The sequence below is a fragment of the Marmota marmota genome, unplaced genomic scaffold, assembly GCF_001458135.2.
Source record: "Marmota marmota marmota unplaced genomic scaffold, marMar, whole genome shotgun sequence".
In the NCBI taxonomy this organism is placed as follows: domain Eukaryota; kingdom Metazoa; phylum Chordata; class Mammalia; order Rodentia; family Sciuridae; genus Marmota; species Marmota marmota.
The window spans coordinates 4513811-4525692 of NW_026000169.1; the positions used below are offsets into that span (position 1 = coordinate 4513811).

At 37.0% G+C, this 11882-nt stretch overlaps 1 protein-coding gene across 1 annotated transcript in view; it reads right to left on the reverse strand.

The window, feature by feature from the left end:
• Positions 1-1564: 1564 nt before the first annotated feature.
• Slc15a5 (solute carrier family 15 member 5) overlaps positions 1565-11882 on the reverse strand; it is an 85387-nt gene continuing 75069 nt past the window's right edge. Inside the window, exons 8-9 of the mRNA XM_015498297.2 lie at positions 6393-6501; positions 1565-1801 (exon numbers count right to left, since the gene is read on the reverse strand). Of these exons, the coding sequence (XP_015353783.1) occupies positions 1654-1801; positions 6393-6501 (257 nt within the window). The 3' untranslated portion in view covers positions 1565-1653. The remainder of the gene's footprint in view (positions 1802-6392; positions 6502-11882) is intronic.

Genomic DNA, 11882 nt, shown 5'->3' on the forward strand with positions numbered 1-11882 from the left:
TATAATTCTGTAGATCTTTCATCTCAAAGGGCAAGCGAAAGCATAATGAACACTTTTTTTATTGTAAAAAAAAATTAAGAAATTAAGGTGATGAAGGCAAATTGGGGTGGGGGAGGGGGTAACAAAATAAGGCAGATTCTTTTTCTAAGAGGGAGTGAGACTGTTAGAGCTTCCTATTTGTACTGAGATGAGGTGTCCAGAGGTTTCTTGATCTTTTGGGCGTTCATTAAACCCAAATTGCAAACTTGGCATTTAACCTTTTGCAGTAAGGAAAGCTTCTAAGGCATATTAGGGGTCTGCCTCATTGCTTAGCCAGGGAACAAATGCTAAACAAAGAAGGATTCAAAAAGCAAGGAAAGAATTTATGCTTGCAAGAGTCTATTTGCTTGTCCTCAAAACAAACAAGCAAACAACAAAAAAATAATTTGAGTAAGAGAAACACCTGGTGCTTTACAGCTGCTCTTTTGCAATTAAAAATGCATATCATACCTAATCAAGTTGAATAAATCTTTTATTCTACAGATTTAAAATATTTTATGTATACACAGGGGAGGTGCTTAATTGCAGAATCATTTGCAATCAGCTGACAGACCCTCCTACTCTATCCAGCATGAACCATCCTGGAAAGCGGTGCCTCTCAAACTTTAGGGAGCATAAGAATGATTTGAGTGTTTTTGCCCACCAATTCCAGGACCTCAATCTGAAGAAGACATGGGTTAAAGCAGTCTGTCTAGGGCCAAGAAATATTTACCTGAAGCAGGCAGCCTTCAACCAAACTTTGATAAACACTGTGACAAAGAGGAGAGCCATTTTGATTAAAAGAAAGGTGTCCAAATTTCTTTGATTATTAAAAAAAAGAAATCCTTTTGGAAGATGATTTTTCCAAATGCATTTGATTTGTAGCAGTGGAGACCAAATGATGTCATTTGGGTCAGGGAATCCCTGTAAGTGTCTCTACTTGGTTTGGTCATTTACCCTCCTCTCAGCACTAGTTTGACCTTCCATAAATTCTCTTTTCTTTAATCCTAATAAATTCTATCATCTATATTGATCTTTCAACTTCTTCAGTGTGTAGATAGTCTCTCTTTGTTAAAGACCTCATTTTAGCAACATTGATTTTGAATTCAGAGAAAATTTCCTTAAGTTTTATCTTGAAAGTGTTATATCAAGATCCAATATAGCAGAAAAACACATAAATTTTACTCAGTCTTATATAGTATATGGTCATAACACCTGAACAGCAATAAAGGCCTAAAAAATGTACTGAAAGAAAGAATATTAACATACTATTATTTTGCCTCTAATGACTTGTTAAAACTCTAAAAATATCTTACAGGTTGCTTTTAATGGCTGAACCATCGTAAAAAGCTATAAAATATTATTGGCATATAGGAAATTGTCATTTTCTGATGAGAGGAATTATCTATACTTTGAAATTACTTTATTAATATTAATGCATAGCATGTTAATGCACAAGCATACTGGTTAACTTCTAGAAGGGTCATAATTGTTTTTTAAATAAAGTACACAGATAATATTCATAGATTTGTTCTCCTACATATTATCTCTCATACTAAAATGCATACAAATGTTCAATTGAAGAAAAAAACAACAAATACTGTGTTCATAAGACAGGTAGAGTCAAATACAGTTTCATAGGGCTGTCTCCCAAAGATCAATACTTGAAGAAATTTCCTGTGTGCTGCCATAAAATTTCAGAGACTTTTCATGGAGGAGAAGTGTTTCTTCAAGATTACTTCCACTGATGTTCTGGGCATTAAAATGATTTAGATTACAATATCTAAAAAAGAAAGAAAGAAAGCTTTTCTTAGGACCAGATGTAGATGACTTGATAAATCATTTGCTTTCCTCCTGTACTTGTCTACCTTTTATGACGGGTTCGTAGATACTGGCACAACGGGATGATTATTTAAGAGTGCTGTTCACCAGAACAGTCTTTTTATAAAATGGCAGGAGGAGTTTTAGTACACGTAAAGGCTCTCATAAGGACCTTTAGGTGGTGCTCTCTTATAACCTGCACTGAGTCCCTTCAATGCTGCCAGTGAGACTGTGGAACCCTGTTGACCTTATGGATTTGGCATTTAACATTTTGCAGCAAGGGAAAAAGTTGCCTGCACCCATAAAGACTTATGAGATGCACTGAGGACTTGTAGATATGGTGTTGAGACTATTTGACTATTTTAGACCATTGTCAAAGAAGGGATCCATGACTATATTTCTAGAATGTTCACTCTTCCACCCTCAACTCCTTGCCTTTCCTGAGTGTCTTGTAAATACCAGACACCATGCCAGGGAGGTATGGAATCATCCCCACATCACAGATTGGAAAACTGAAGTTCTTAGGGCTAAATAGATTTTTTAGGGTTTATATAAATAGCAGTAGGCAGAGCCTGGCTTTAAAACCATTACTTGATTATTTTAAATCCTCGACTTTTTCTATGGCATGCTGGTCCTAAAATTATCTAAAATTATCCACTGTATTCCTAGTGCCTACACCAGGACTTAATATGCTGCTGATGTTCAATAAATATTTATCCAAGAAACAAAGAAATATGATCTAGAAGTTCAATTTTATCAAATATACATAGGATTACCAAGACCAAGACCAAACAGAAGATCGATTTTTGATACTAGAAGGTTTCAGAAGCTAATTGTACCTTTGTTTCCTTCTCAATATATTGCTAAAAATAACTTCAGGAGAACGAATACCACCTGAATAACTGATTATTTCTCTCTGATTTATGTTGCTTTCAATAATTGTTACAGGTTATGCACAGATAATTACTTGTTATCATTGACAAAATAAGGGCAGCAATAGCACCTTTAGATGTATTTTACAACACTGGAGGGACAGTGGCATTGTTATAAAAATCAATGCTCTCTTGCCCCTTGCCCCCAAACACCTTTATTTTTATTTTAGCATCCAATATGGGATACATTTTTACATTAAGCACATTAAGTATATTTACCTAATATTACTTTTCAGCAGGGAAAAGACATTTCATCTGCTTCATTCCTTCACCCCCAAACAGGCTAGCTTCAAGTATAACATGTAACCACTGCACTGTATCAGATGTGATTGAAGAGAACTCTGATATAGATAGCAGGAGGCCAGAGGCTGTTTTCCCTTTGTCTTTGGTTTTGGTTCATGTAAGAGGTAATTCTGGTCTGACATTCATGGATAATTTCTAACTGTATTCTGCTGGGGATTTGAGGTGATGTCCCAGTGACCCTGACAAACTTACTTGGGTTTTAGGATTAACACTAGGTTTGTATCCCATGGATATATGTGGGAGGAGCACCTTTTGGTACTAATACAGACCTAAGGTCACCTGAATATTAGTAAGGATGTTGTTTCATTATTAATTCACTAACTTCAGTAGGACTGCTCTGTTTTTGATAGATTTGCCACAATTACCTGGCTCTGAACAGGTAAATCCTTGGATTTGATAAAAATTGGATTGTGATAGGAAGTGTCCTGAGATCAATCCTGACTTATAAACAACATATTTCAATAATACTGTCCCTGGGACATGGTGAATCTCCTCATTCTTTGCATCCTCTGATTCATTAGTGCTTGACAATAATAGTATAGAAATAAGTTGGAACCATGCCCTCCTCACTGTGGACACTCATCTCACCCCCTTCCATTCCGTAGGGCTCTTGGCTAACTTCTGACTTGGTTTGTGCAATCACAATGGCCAATAGGTCCCCAGGGAAGTGCATGCTTTCACACTGACATAGTTGGTTCTACCTATTACTCTTTGAGCCAAATTTTCTGCATTCTCCTTTCTTCTTGTGCAACATCCATTCTTTTCCTGTGGGGCTGCTGATCAACAAGTGGCAATGAGTGTTGTTACTTTAATTAAAGGGACTAGTTTTCCCCCAACAGACAAGAGTTAGGGGTTATCACCCTTGTCTGGTACTTAGAAGGAGTTCCTATACTCTTAGGAGTATAGGAGAATGGGCTTTGGAGACAATCAAATTTTTGTTTGAGTTACTTTATTAATATTAATGCATAGCATGTTAATGCACAAGCATACTGGTTAACTTCTAGAAGGGTCATAATTGTTTTTTAAATAAAGTACACAGATAATATTCATAGATTTGTTCTCCTACATATTATCTCTCATACTAAAATGCATAAAAATGTCCAACTGAAGAGTATGAGAATGTGGTAAATTTGATTACTTGTCTTTGCATTTTAGTTTTTGTATTTACACAGTGGTAAGATCTATGTGACAGGGAGGTGTTGGAAATTAAATGAAGTTGTTTGTATGTATATAGCATGCTAAGACACCATATGCTTGATACATGGAAAATTAATTGTCCTTCATTCTTTGTTTTCTACTTTCTCCCCTCCTCCCCTCCCTCTCCTCTCCTCCTCCTCCTCCTTTTCTTCTTCTTCTCTCTTTTAACCACACCCCACCCCATCTCTTCCCTAAAAATATGTAGGAGAAAAGAAAGTAGACAAGAGATGGGGGTGATCTTGAAAGAATTAGATTTATTTTTGAATAAACTCTACATTATTACTTAGTACTTTAACGTTAGTTCCTCCAATCTCCAGTGCCTGGTATATTTTTATTCTTATCTCCTTCTCTATCTCTCAATTCCTTCCAGGAATTCATTTGTTGAACAATCACACTTGAATATTTTAATTTGAGCACTCATGTTAGCTTCATGTAGGCTGGTACTTTGCTTGGTTTAACTCTGTTTCTCTGATACATGGAACAATGCTTATCATTTTGGTTGAATGCATGAATGAATGAGTAAATCCCTGGGCTAGTAGATTCTGATTCCAGTGCAAGTTCTATCTGAACTGAGTCCAAAATCATGGTCCTCTTGGTCACACCTCAGTATAGGTCTAGGAGAAGAATAAAAGGGAGGAAGAGGGGATCATAAGGCTAAGTCTGAGTCTATTATTATTATTATTGCTAACATTTTACATAACAGCTGTATGGACCAATTACTATTCTTTCTGTTTCTATTTTACAAACAAAGAAGCCCAGGCTTAGAGAGGTTAAACAGTTCCTGAAGTTCATACAGCTGATAAGTTGTGGAAGTGGATCTAACTAAGCTGACTCTGGAAACCACCTTCTAAACCACTTCATGGAAGACAAGGTCAAATCGTACAGAAGGGTAAAGAATGAGAATTTGAGAGACAGTGCAGATTTGTGTGAGTTGACAGATGGACATTCCTAATGAGTTTGGAGAGGTGGATGAAGAGGAAAGAGACTTTGCCTTCAATTTCAGTTTCCATTACTGAATCTGGTTTGCTGCAAAGCTGAGGAAATTCCTGTCAGATCTTTCTGTAACCCTCAGATTCTCTGATTTCACTTTCAATCTAAAAATGAGACTGGCACTTAAGGAAATTATATATTCTGGAAGAACAATTTGAGAACTCATATACTTTGGAGGGTAAGAAATGCAGAAATCTAGGGAGCCTTAGGCTTTTAGTTTTGCTGCCCATTCCACCTTGCATGGGGTTTAAGTACCTCTCACCCTGGACCATGAGCTCCATGAGAGCAGGAGCATGGACGTCATTCTATGAGCATTCATTCCCTTACTGTCTTTGCATCACTCGGTTGACTATATTACCTCCATGAAGCTAATGTTCCCAAAGAGATTTAGGAATGAAGGATTTAGGCAAGGGAGAAGTGATGACAAGTGAGATAATTTATGACTCAATAGATAAATGGAGGAAAGTGCTTAGTTCCTGCTATATGGCAGACATTGTGCTTAACCCATTTACAAAATTCATTTCCCTAAAACCCGGAAGCGATTGATATTATTGTTTCTATTTCACATGTGTGAAAACAGACATCCAGAGAGGTTAGAGAGTACACAGTCATCCAAGAATATGTGGGATATGGAATGACAATGACCGGATGGTAGATGATACATATGCAGTCACTGAATGGTCTCAGGTGACTGGCTAAGGGATTTTTGCACCATTTTCAATTGACCTTGAAATGGTCACTGCTGATTTAAAGGCCTGAATGGGATCCAAATCTCAAGCATCATTAGATTCCTAGCTATTTGTTTAATAAAATTTGCTTTTAATGGTAATGATTTATTCATTCTTATTATCAGTATGATTATTTCTAATTTTAAAGTGTTACTATGTAATGAAGAACAAAGTCTTATTTTATAATGTGTTTTAGAATTGAGTAAAGCACTATTTTATTAGGAGGATTGGTGGGAAAGTGAAGTCTAAAGTGAAATTTCTTGCTCTGAACAATCTGTTAAATTTCTGTAATGTGCTGATATGTCCATTCATGGCCTGCTGGACTCCCATTGGCTCACTGATGGTTCCCGGACTAATATTTCATGGACTCAGAAATTGTTCATCTTACCACACACTTACTTACCTTTGCGAAACACTCCAGAATCCCAGGACGTTCAACAATGTTAATGATGCCAGCAAGAAGAAGAAGCTTTCTAAATTGCCTTTGTTTAATGTGTTTGGAAACCAATTGCCTGTTTGGAACAAATGTAATTGTTATTCAACTGCAGAGTTGTACGTTTCTGTGAATATTTTATCATTCCACAATTCATAGAGCTTTATTCGCTTCAATAATATCTACAAAGCAAAAAGCTCATCTAAGACTTTATTGTCAACATTCATTTAATTCTGTAATTAACAGTAAAATGATAAGCAAAGCACCCCAAATATTTTGAGGTAAAAAACCAAACCCTGGGTTTGGAAAGTAATCCTGATTATGCTATTAATTTGTAGGAAGCATGTTTGTCTTATTTATCCGTATACTTTCAGTATCTAGAGCAGTGTCAGGCACATGTCAATTGTTTAGTAAATATGTATTGAATGAATGAAAAAAATTTCCATGATTAGAGAGTCTGTTGCATTTGCTAATTGTTAGACAGGTGAGATAATGCAGGTAGATGATAGGTGTTACATTGTTTTAACAACTTAGATAAATCGAGGGCTATTTTATAATACAATGTCCCTATTAGTCAAATTACTTCAATTGCTGATTGACATGGAGATTTTCTTTTGACTCAATGAGTAATTTCTTCAATTTAATACCCCCCAATAAAGTATCCCCTCTTGCTTATGAGGTCAAATTGAGTATATACAAACTTATTCAGGATTCAAGGCAATTGCTTTAGTTTGCTCTTAAATATTGAATATTGATTTAAATCATTGCTATAATTTTCTTTCCATTTTCTATATCTACATGTATCTATATACACACTCAACATATCTTTAGTGGTTTCTGATACATTACTATTCAATATATTATATATATTACATATGCAACACTCAATTTAAAGCGATACTTCAGAAATAGCAATGACATCTAGTATTAACAACTATACTACAGATATATAATATTATAGAATGTTGAAGTACAAACTTTATCCTTACTGAGAGAACTTAATTCAATTATAGTTCTGAATGGGTGGAATATTTTTTTTTAAAAAATTGTGCATTAGGAGAGCAGAAACAGGTCAACCTTGAACATTGAAATGCCAACATTTTGGCATTTTGTTGCCTTTTTAAAGGAAAAGCTCCTACAATGGGTGAGGAAGGGGAGTCCGGGACCACAACAAACAGTCTGTGCCTAAAAGGTTGGACCTTCAGTGCCATCTTTGGCAAATGGGTTGTGGATTGCTACTTGCGCTGTAGCAATTGAGAGGCCATTGTTTCTTCGTCTTTCCCTTGAAAGTGCAAATGTTTGAGTGGGATTTGAGTTAAATGCTCTGTTCAAGGTTGATAGCCAGCAAGTGCATAAGCACGACAGCTGTGATTAATTGTGCCATTTCCCATTTAAAGCTGTTTCTCTTCTGTCATTTAACTTCCCAGTGACCATTATTGTGGATCAACCATGAAAATTAGCTTGTGTCCATTATAGTCTTGGACCCATAAATAAAAGTTGGTACTGAGTTTAGAGCTATTATGCAAGTTCTACTTCCCCATTTTATTAATTTGGTGCCATTACAAAGGAAATTTATGGTTTTATTGCCGTGTTGACATGATGCCTTCATCTGGTGTTTAAATGAGCAGTTTGAGTATTTCCCTACATACCTGTGTATTGGATATTGGGTGGCTCTTGTGTGTGTGCCTGTGTGCGTGCGTGCATGCACAAATATTTGGAACCAAATATTTGGTTGCACTTAAATGGGGAGAGTTGGAGTAGAGGTCAAGATAAGGTGAGATAACATTCCACTTATTTTCAGGAAGAACTAAACTATTCTGCTAGTCCTATTCAAATAGTCCTATTTTCTTTTTCTCTTGAATTAATATCCCAATCATATTTCTGTCCTTTTCATTTCACATCAGCACTTTGCATGTCATGCGATTATACCATTTTATCACCGTGTTTCTCTGGCTAGAGTAAGAGGAGTTTGCACAGAGTATGTGAAGCTTCAGAATTAACATGACATTAATTCTTCTTGGAGCATGAATTTTGGTCCATAATAAGTAATTGAAAAGACTATCTTTACAATATAACAAAGTCAGATGAGGGAGAAGAATATAAATTTTGTAAGATCTTTAAAGGTAAAACATACTATTTCTAAGAGATTGTGCAATTACAGCAAATACCAGCCTTTCAGGAGACAATACCAGATCCACTGGCATGCCAACATTCTTGCTTCTGTCATTGAGGGGACACCATGGCAGGCACAAATGAGAAGCACTGTGACTTGGTATATGAAATGTGGGGTGTCAGGACAGAAGGATGTAACGCTAGCAAGGTTAGAGGAAGGTGGTAGAAATTTAAAGGTATACACAAAACAATTTTGAGAAGAGTTATTTAGGAAATAAAATGGAAGACTGCCATATCACCTATTCAAATTCCTGATAATGCTCTTGTATTCCTTCTTTGATATCATTTTTAGTGTTCAGCTGTCTTGGTAGTGCTGACCTTCACTCTGGTTCCATATTCTTTACTTATTTAGCTATAATGTGACATTGTCTACAGAGCTAACTTACATAGTAAACTCCATGGTAAAGAGAACCATTGTTTGAATTAATTGCATGGGACAAAAACTAACAGCAAGATGGACAGAGATTTTTAGAGCTTGGCTTTACCTATATGGATATTATCTATGTGAAGAGGAATATTGGGTATAAAATGGGGTCTCAGGCAGACAGATTTTGAAGTCAAATCTTGCTTCTATTATTGGGCAGTTTTGTTACTGAGCAAGTAACTGGACCATTTGAGCCTCCGTTTCTCCTCAAATGATGACATCAATACCTCCTTTGATGAGTTGCTACGAGAAGTAGAAGAGATGATGGTTGCCAAGGCCTGGACCCAGCGGATGCACTCCATAAACTTAGATTATCACCCCCTACCCCGTCCCTTTTAGAGGTAGCTCACACGAAAATCAGATAATCAGAGCCCAATCTTGGGCTCGCTTTCTGTTGGATCTTTCCTCATGTTCTGTGTGCCTATTTTTTTTTTTTTATCATTATCTCAGGACTGGTTGTAAAATGTTCCATTTAACATTGTCAGTTGACTCAGCTCTTAGGTACTATAACTTTATTTTAGTAGCTTATAAACTTTTATTGTCGTAATTCACATTTGTGCCATTTTTCATCTGACATTTCTAGTAGCTGATTGAAACCAGGAACATCCTTGCAAAAGGAGACAAAGACTTCAGGTCTTGAATGAGACTAACTCAACTTTCTAGAACTCTGCTCTTGAGGACAGGAAGGGGACAGCATGAGAAAGAAGGGCCCACATAAGAGTCTGGTGGCTCATTCATCAATGCTCACAGCAATCCCTAGTTCTGTGTTAATAATGTAAACTGCTAGTTTGTAATGAGTGTTAGACTGTTGAGGTAGCAGAGCACCGGTGAAATACTTGGCATTGGGTGAAATACTTGGCATTGTTCAGAATTCCCCCAAATAGCACTTACTCAGCTTTATCTATGTGTTCATTGAAAATCACTTTTTAGAAATTTCCATGCGCCAGGAAGTGGACATTCCAAGTTGCTTAAGAGAAGAAATTAATTAGAAAGGGACATGATACTAATACTCCGGAGCATTAGACTAAATAAAACTAAAATGTTTCTATTTATTTTAACTTATATGGCCATTTTAATAATAAACAGACCATAGAATCCTCTAGACCAGTTCTTTTATTTTATAGACTGACTCACAGAAAGGTAAAGCGAGGTAGGACTCAGCAGAGCCCTCATCTTCCCGCCCTTACAACAAAGGTCCTGTGATAGTCCCTTACTAAGGGAATTGCCATTGTTATGACTTTTCTTAGCTCCACAGTTAAAAATGTCCAGGTGGCAGTCTTTGAAATAGCTTTACCCAAGTTCTTTCTTAAACACCCAGTACAATACAATACAAATCCTGGGACTCACATTCAACCAACTGTGTGGGCTTTGAAGAAATTTACATTACATTTACAGTTGTTAAAACTTTATTGAGAAACATATATACATGGAGGCCCACACATGCTATGTTACTGAAAAAACATGACGTTGCTAATATGAAAGGGAAATACATTGTATTCTACTCTGATTGTATGCCCTATATTTGAGGCCATAAATTTCATGTTCTGCTTTGAGTGTCTCAGCCTCACAGAGCCCCAAAGGCCTAACTGTGTGTTTCCCAGTTCTCGTTACATATGCTCCCCATCCCGAAGGAAAAGTTCCCACATGATTAGTTCCCTTCTTAGCCAGATCAGCTGCAGTTTACCTAGGCCACAAGCTGACAGATTTCACTTCCCTGCCAGCCCTCAAGATTATTCAAACAAACCAATCATGTCCTTCTGTAGGAATCAGGGCTCACCACATTCCTTTGTTACTGCAAAACCTGCACCCTATGCACCCTGCTTTTTCACACTATTGTTGGGCACCACCCCCATGGGATCCTGCATGGCAAGCTGAACCCTCTTCTCCCTTAATGTAAGTATATATGACCAGTAAACTGCTGTAATTCACCTATGTCCAGTTCAGAAGTATGTTTTCAGCCACCTCATCCTATTTGGGGAGCAGTGGGGAGTGCCTTCCTTACCAAGTGGACTAATAGGAGGTGACCAGAATACGCTCCCACCACAGAAATCAAGGTCAGTTCTAGAAAGAATATTAGTAGCCATGACTCTGGTGCATAATTACTGATTTTTTTTTTTTTCTGATGGAAAGGAGGAAGGAGTATTCCTAGCTCTTCCTCTACACCACTACCCAGTACCAAATATTTCTACATCAGGGAGAGCAACTCCCATGAAACCACAGGACAAGAAGCAATGAGAACAGAAGACAGGCAGGGTATACTCCATCAAGGAGGTTTTATACTCAGAATTAAAATGTAGGTATGAATTCTGGGTGGATAAGATAGCCAGTAATGCTTGACACTGTAGTCTACAATCATTCTATCTGAGCAGTGTTAGGGAACCTGAAGGTGCTATGGTTAGACTTCTCACTTTAGCCAAGCTGTCTAGTTGCTACAATAACTTGGGCTTTAGTGGCACACATTCACTGTAGACCAACAAAAATATCTACACACACTTCCAATTGATAAACTTGGCCTCAGTAAATCTCTCCTTTTGAAGAGGAGTAAATAGAAACAAGACCAATATGGGAAATAAAAATGATTATAATACATATAATTATCGCTGCTTACAAGAAACAACCCTAGCACAGAATGGCAAAGTTAAAATAATACTAAAAATGATAAGGAAGAGGAACTCATAAGAAAAAGAAGGGGAAAAAAAACTAGTATGTTTTCATTGCTGTGTCAGAATTCCAGAGAAAGTAAATTTAAGGAGGAAAGATTTATTTTGGCTTATAGTCTTAGATATTCCAGTCCTCGGTCAGATGGCTCCATCTGTCAGCTCATGGCAGCTAGAAGCAGGAGGTACATGAAGGTGGGGGGGGGG